This window comes from Dreissena polymorpha, chromosome 5 (genome assembly GCF_020536995.1).
Source record: "Dreissena polymorpha isolate Duluth1 chromosome 5, UMN_Dpol_1.0, whole genome shotgun sequence".
Taxonomy (NCBI): domain Eukaryota; kingdom Metazoa; phylum Mollusca; class Bivalvia; order Myida; family Dreissenidae; genus Dreissena; species Dreissena polymorpha.
Genome location: NC_068359.1, coordinates 49,898,046 through 49,906,160, shown reverse-complemented (window position 1 = coordinate 49,906,160; position 8,115 = coordinate 49,898,046). Strand labels below are relative to the sequence as shown.

At 33.6% G+C, this 8,115-nt stretch overlaps 1 protein-coding gene across 2 annotated transcripts; it reads right to left on the bottom strand.

Annotated features, from left to right (window-relative positions):
• Positions 1 to 510: 510 nt before the first annotated feature.
• Positions 511 to 7,891, bottom strand: LOC127831744 (uncharacterized). Of its 2 annotated transcripts, none has more exons than XM_052356780.1 (10): positions 7,812 to 7,891; positions 6,436 to 6,585; positions 5,620 to 5,749; positions 4,920 to 4,983; positions 4,390 to 4,446; positions 3,935 to 4,027; positions 2,747 to 2,785; positions 2,224 to 2,402; positions 1,299 to 1,415; positions 511 to 686 (listed from the first exon to the last, which is right to left on the bottom strand). In XM_052356780.1, exons 2-10 carry the CDS (start codon positions 6,552 to 6,554, stop codon positions 588 to 590), a joined length of 897 nt encoding a protein of 298 aa, XP_052212740.1. In that variant the 5' UTR covers positions 6,555 to 6,585; positions 7,812 to 7,891; the 3' UTR covers positions 511 to 587. The 2 variants fall into 2 exon arrangements, with proteins under 2 accessions (XP_052212740.1, XP_052212739.1); XM_052356779.1 differs by having other exon boundaries at positions 7,817 to 7,891.
• Positions 7,892 to 8,115: the final 224 nt, after the last annotated feature.

The following is an 8,115-nucleotide window of genomic DNA, read 5'->3' as shown; positions in this document are numbered from 1 at the left end:
ATTTATTATTATTATCAGAGTAAAGTTTGACTCGCTTTAAATGTTTTTCTAATTTTCGACGAACCTTAAAGTAGAAATTGTAAATTATTAAGCGTAAGTTTTTCTCATCGTATGTCACCGAAAATAATAGTAAACATCACTTTTAAAGAAGATTTTTAGCATATATTAGAGTGTTTAAACTTGTTCTCCGTGTAGATATATACTAAACGTGTTTTAAGATTTTGCATTGCAATATTATGGTTATACGATTATATAAGGTTATTGGATTGCGAGTCTTTTTAAAGTGGAATATATGTTATGAATGTATTGATTGCAATGTAAGAGACCATCGATTGACTGATTTTGACACGTGTTTAATGCTTCGCTGGCTAATGTGATTTCTCATAAGTGGTCACAGGGCTGCTTTTATTAGGGTGTATTACTGTAAGTGTTTTGCTGCGACTGAAACGTACTTTTTCTTTTTTTAATTCGCTGTCAACAACCCTTTGTTGTCTGGGAAATACACAATGATTTTCGTTTTAACGTCTTTATGCAACACATATTACGAAGATTAAATGGGTTGTCAGTTTCGCACATTTGACTACAAATCACCAGTCGAAGGTGAAGAACAGATTTGCATCTCCTGTCAAGGCAATAGCGTCCTTGGCTGTCACCGCAGAGTTCGCTCCACAATCTTGGGTGGCAATCTAAAATGAACGAGACAACACATGTGTAATTGGTTTCTGAAAATCCATTGAATTATGTCGACAGTAAGAAGCGCATCATCATACAACTGACCATATATATCAATAGCGTAAGCTAAACAAATACTGTTCTGAATAGTTTGTTAACATTGTTTTGTGATTTGCATGCACGCCATAGGTCTTTTATTCACGACTGAGGTATGGTAACAATACTGTATTTCCTGAATGGGTTATGTTGCTTCATGTTTCATGTGAATTTTAACCAATATTAAAATGTCATAAATTTACGTTGTCTTTTAAGATTCACAACCTATTAAAACAACCTATTTTTAATCATGATCTCAAAATCCCTTGATTTCAGTGTACTGTACACAGAGCAACCGAATACAACTTACCATATAGATATCAAGTGCGTATGCTGAAGAAATTCTTTAATGCATCTTGATCGTTTACTGGCCAGTACTGTACATTAACGCAAATTTGCCTTAAATCAACACTTACTGATGGTAACAAGAAATTATTGCCTTATACTTGTGTTTCATTTTTTCATGATCCGATAGACCAACATTTTTATCCATTTATTACAGGTGTCTATTTAGATAAAAAAAAACGAACCGTGAAAGAGTTTCCAAAGCACCCGAGAAATATTCCATATGACCCAGCCATCGGGATTTTGCCAAGATATGCTCCGATGGGTTCGCCTATTGGGAGCGTTGAACACACGTCCATAACCTGGATGGATAAAAACACGCATAGTTCGTATTTCCGAAAGCATCCGCATGGGGATGTAAACCCTTTGCATGCTGGGGAATTTGTCTTCTGCTAAAGTGTCGTCTGCTGAATTTCTAAAATTAGCATTGTCTTTGATTTGTTTTTCAAAGAATTCTATCAGAATAGCAAACTGTTTGGATCCTGATGAGACACCACATTCTGTGGCGTCTCATCTGGATATACACTGTTTGCAAAGGCCTTCAAAATTCGGTTCCAGCATTGATAGAGTTAATGGTAGAAGGATATAAACACATGGGTTGAGATTGTATTTGTTCGTTAAAAAAATGAGAACGATTTAATATAGATCAAAATGTACTGGGCTTATTTTACTAAGGCTCCATCGCAGTTCGAAAAGCAATAACCATTTTTTTTATAAAATAAAAAAGAAGGAGCTTGGATTATGAAACATAATGTTCTAATATACCCAAAACAATTCTATAGATGAAACACGCCAGCAGCTGTTTGTTCTGGGCATGGTCTTTGCAATGTCTACATAGATATCGATTTGAACAGCAGGGCTAATGATATTCCTAAGTTGCATTTTATATCAGATTGTTACCGTGTTACTTGACATATGAAATTAACATTGGTAACATATTAGTTAAAAAGATGCTACAAAAAGGTGTCTGTCATAGATTGTATTGATATTCAAATTTTCAATCAAATAACAAAACGTGTTTTGTTGTAATACTCCATTCAGGCTATGCCTATGGCAAACACAGCATTTCGGAAACTGAAAACAAAGAAGTGCTTGAAAACATAACGAAACCTTATCAAGAGCCGACCACGTAAGGGCATCGTGGTCTGGAGCCGCCATACAATGTGCATACAGCAGCGCCTCCGATGGATTTCCACCTTGTCCCCCGGGACAGAGAGCGTCGGCATGGGGCACGGACAGCTGTTGTTGGATGGCTTGGAGAATATTGGCGTAGTTGCATTTGGGCGAAGCTGAAAAGTCCCAAATCATATCCGTACATAATAAAATTGTATACAACGTGAACTAGCCCCTTAATTCACTAGGAATTTCATTATATGATTAAATACACTTAAAATGCATGTAACTGTTCCTCAATAGCATGCTTAGAGACATTTTGATTATTTTTGCCAGTTTATTTTTTTACTCACATTTGACTAAATAAAAATTATTTGTAGTTATAGAAAATAAAATTAAATCTTATATTCTTTGAAATCAAACCACTTTAAATACATTTACGACCAATAGAACACAAACAGAAAAAAATGCACAATACGAAATTCTACATAAATAAAGACGAAGTTAAGTGTTCCCTTACTTTGCACAGGAGTTACAGGCACAAGGATAGTGCGTTGGGCTGCAACAATATATACACGTTTCAAACACGTGCCCTTTAACAAGCAAAATGAATTATTATGATATTACATTGTAATACTTATGTCTGAAAGAACTATACATATAATAACATATGATTAATATAATATACTCTTCTGTGCCTAAAGTAACGAATTGTAACATAATTATTTTACACAGTAACATCATTAGTCTAAAAACTTATATTTTAAACCACGATTCCGAGATTGAATATGTGTCAATATTTTGAAATTATAAACAAATACATTATACATGATACATTCCGGTATATGAAAATATTTTAACCATATCGACTTACTATAATTTGACTTGTGCAATTAAATGTTATAATACTGGAATGCGTTTTCTCTGTCATTTCTAATAATTTTCCCCTACGATGCTATATGTATTGTGAGATGAATTAATTTAAGGTTCGGTATATTAAAAAACTGGTTTTAATCCAAAGGCATGGACTTGTCAGAAACTAAATGTAATGTTTTATGCCTCTGTCACGAGGAATATGATTCGGGTCCGTTTGTATGATATCACACAATTCGTCTGTCCGTGTTTATAGCTAACATCGCATTGCTTCAACTCTACTAACAAAGTTAATGCTTATGGTCATTCCTTATTCACCATATTTCCTTACTTCACTTAGTCGTTTAGCCGTTTTTAAAGTGTGCTAACCAACACAAACTTGTGTTTTGTGTTTCACAAGTATATGTCGAATGTATTTTCATGCTACATGTAGGCATATATTACTTTCCTCGGTGTCGGTAAGCACGAGTAAATAACGAGGTCTCAGAAAGGTCATGAGTATGTTTGTTTGCATTATTGTTTAAGAGTAAATGTATTAGATAATTGTTTGTGATTACTTTTACTATACCAACAACAACATGTAATTATGTTGAGTACATCAAACATCAGATTGATTCACTGATGAATACTTGAACAAATCCAGCTGTTTTTTGTAGAAGTGAATACCAATAGAGAATACTGTAGAACTGACAATAGCTTTTCTGTTTTCAATTCCGACTGCTTTGTAGTGATGGTTAAAGCTTAGTACCTGTGTGATATCTTATATGTTTAAAGTTAAATTATATAATATATCTAGTTATTTTTTAAATGATATCTTTAAGGCACTCTAATATACTTGTAGTTGGTTTTTGCGTTGTAGTTGTTGTTGGCTTGGGTGTGGTCGTCGTTGTTGTTGTGGTGGTGGTGGTAGTGGTCGTGGTTGTTGGGTCTGAAATAAAATCATAAAAAACGACAACTGCTCATCTTTATGTAAGTTATAAATATTAATGATCGTAAACGCTGTTTTATTTTCAACAGTTTTGAATAATGTCCTGTGTATTATTAACCCTTTAAAAATCATTTAGGTATGGAATGTAAACATCTACGCAAAAATTGTTGACATGGTTATACACATTATTTGGATAAAACTTTGACGTTATACTGATAAAAACAAAGCATAATATTATAATATGAGATCTTGAAGAATTTGGATTTTATGATATAGATGCATTAAAAATAACGAGATATTCAAACCAATTGTTTTCGAAAAGCACCACTGAGAGCTGTAATTGATAATAAAATTATACTTACTAAGCGTCGCCCCGTTTAACATGACCGGAGGGCAGGAGGGGTCGAAAGTTACTTTACCTGTTTTAAAAGACTTAAGCATAAATGTGTGCATACAAAAGTACTTAAATCTAAAGTTATAACATATACTTATAAATAAACATATCTTGGAAAAAAATGTGATTCATTTTACGACAATTAAAGTTGGGAAAATCGATTGTCAACGCGATTTCATCCCCGTCGCGCATCCAAATTGTCGTCAAAGCAATATTTGTAAGGTTTTGAAATCATTGTGGAATTCATCTTAATTGAATAGATAACACTTTCCGTATAGGGATGCAATCAACCTGAAATTTCTGTGGAGCAGGATGATCGTAATTGTTTTTAATATGTCATTAATCTGTCATTATAAATATGTTTTATTTCGGTAAAACCTCATATATAAAAGTTGTATATCAATATTACAAAATTTGCGTAACATATCGTTTATCTAGCAATCATATCTAGTGTTAGCATAGCCTCAGTTTATTTGACAAAACAATCATTTGACTTACCACGCGATTTCGGATAGAGGCACGTCTTTGGGACAACCGAATAATCGTGTTTAATGTACACAACCTAAATAAACAAAGACTGGATTAATTTTATAGTAGATTATGTATGATTCAGGTTATACTTACATTCGCATTATCATTGGTTTTGCACTTGGTAACAAAGTCGGTGGATATAATAATGTATATAAGGTGTTTACGTGTCGATCTTATTTTTTATGAACGAGCTTGCTTCAGGAATTGTCATTGTTCATTTCAATACAAGTTACGGGATGCTATTAGACTACACTGTTTCAATTTATAAATAAATATCATTCTTTGACGTCAATATTTAAGGGTCTTAAAGTTGTTTGTTCACACATGTTTTGCATTTGTAATTAAATGAATTTTAATTGATCGATTTAAGCTCAACTCAAATATACACGCATCCATTTTAAAACGAATTATAACCTGACTAGCGTTTTCTTTAAATGAAAGAACACCAGTATATGACGCATGGTCTACCGGAGTAAATGGCCTACGCCTTGACCTCTTGGTCACCTAGACCAGACAGCTGAATCCTGCGTAGTTTATTTAATGAAATCAATTCAACAATGTCCTACCATGCTTGTCTGGACGTTCGCACAATGTTGTTTTATATGGGTTCACATAAATAATATATAATATTAATTTAATATAAGGTAAATGCTATAAATTATATAACCTGGTTGTCATCAGAAATACCAACAACCCAGACCGGATCTTGAACATTGATATCATCTTCGCGAAGAATGCATGGGTCGTCAAAGATGTCTCCGTAAAGGGTCCCAACGGCTGTACCTTCCCTCGGGCATCTGTACAAATGACAAATATTCGAGGTCGCCGTGATGTAATGGGAAGGATGTCCGCCAAGCGACCGAGAGGTCACGGGTTCGATCCCTACTCTGGGAACGTTCTTCAGATCTCTCCCAAATACACTAAGTACCGATTCTACTAGGCCCAGGAAACGGTCTCGAGAACGTTTATAGAGGCCCTAGACTTTCGATGAAATCAAGCCAACATAAACAGGTTTAAACTAAACTAAATGACAAATATGCAACACTATTAGTACAGCACAAGCCGAATTTAATCATTCATTAATTCAACCCAACTTTATGGTGTTATTTTGCTATTATAATTTTGCAGCCATTTCAAATTTGTGGTCGCGGTGTGATCAAATGCTCTGAAACAGTTCATTTAACCAGCCGAGATAAAATCTTAGAAAAATGAAGATATTTCACTCTAGACCATTAATAACGGTTCACTTACTTTTAATAAGTTTTTATGCATAACTGTGCGTTACCTACTACGTAAAAAGAAGGAAGCTGATCTGGAAAATTCTAAATAAAGTTGTAAAAACATGCTTTACAAATCCTTTGGGTTCTTTTTGGCAAGCAACTATGTTTCAACTTAACATGCATAGCATGTTTACATATGATACCATAGGTGAAATCAGAACGAGTTTTTCTTATAAATTAACTTTGTTAATGCACCATCAAACCTGAACAAATCCTTTTGTTCAGCTTGGTCGATGCACCAACATTGCTGCGGCTTGGTTGTTGTAGGAATGGCTCTGGACGCAACAAAGACGCTCACAAAGATGACCAAATGAGGAAGCATGTCTGTTATTTCATCAACAGTGTTTCGTCAACTGAAATGAGTTTAACACGTTAACTAAGTTATGTTTATTAAAACGTAAACACAAGACGTCGTGAAACAACACTTCATGTAAAATTATGATTTAACTTCCAACATGGATCATCAGCTTACCTCTTAAACAGTTTTGTAGCGTGCATCTTGTTCGAACTGTTCTGATATATGTACATGGATTAAAAATCCTACTTTCGACTATTTCAGGCGGGGAAACAAGTGTTTGTCGTCAATCCTTGGAGATGATCTTATATCCAAGGCGCAAACTTTTGATGTTCATTAAATATTCGAGCATTCAATCATGAGATATTGAAATTTCAGGTTACATAGCATTTACAGACAATCGATCGGTGATAAAAACACATTGATTTATCACAAAGATTCGGCCAGTGTTATATAAATATCAGTGTAAAAAACCCATACCTATGTAAATAAATTAAAATGAAAATAAACATACATTCCAAAAAACCAAATGAGTATTGTAAAATGGGATTTATATGTTAATTATCTTTTTAGTTTTCAAGGTTACCAGGATAATCTAGTTTATGTGTATAGATGTTGATTTACATTACTTTTGGCATTGCACTCAAGTTATCCGTTTGCTATAACAGAAAACTTGATGTAACATTTAGCCTATGTGAACGAAAATCCTTATATAGCGGACTTAGGGATATTTGCATATTTTTTTTTTTTTTATTTAAGGTAACTTCTTCTTGCATGCGTATTGCGTATTGGGCCTAATTTTGTGTGTCGTGTTCCGAATAAATACGTGTTTACCTAGTCTATTCGTATACATTTTTAGAGATATAACTTCACGCCAAGTTGTCTTCTATGTACATTAAGTTACGGATTTATGGCCCACGTTTCCTTGTTATGAAAATTGTTACCTTTATAATTCCAATATACATATTATGAAATCTGCCTTTGTAAAAATAAAGTTTTGATTAGCAGATTTGCCAGCAGCAGCAACAACCAAATATATAAATTTATATACATAGACCAATATTGTATAATATCAAATGATTTAAAGCGAACGTGACTAGTCCGTAAACATGACATATCATGAACTAAGTTTTAATAACATTTTATTATGTTTCATATTTAAACGCATTTATTAACAAACACTTTTCAGGAAATTAACTTAAGCGGAAACCGACAAAACAGTTGAGAAAAAAGAAAAAGGAACTGATAGTAGAACGAACACTAGGAATTTAAACATTATAATACCTTACTTATAACTGCCGAATTCCGACGACAAATGATCGTCGGCAGATATAAAAGTGGGTTACGGAACGCCTTATCATGACCTGAAATTGATTGCATGCCTAGTTTGTTTCCAAAAATCGGGTTAAATATACTTCAGTGTAGGGTTTTGACTTCGCAGAAGACCGTCCATTTAAGATTGAAGTTGACAGTATATCTTTAACTTGGTTTTAGCTTATTTTTATAAGAGCTAAAAGCTATAATTCAATGCACAATATTAAATTATATGTTTAAGTGGGATTGCGCTCATCTTCATGCGATATAAAAA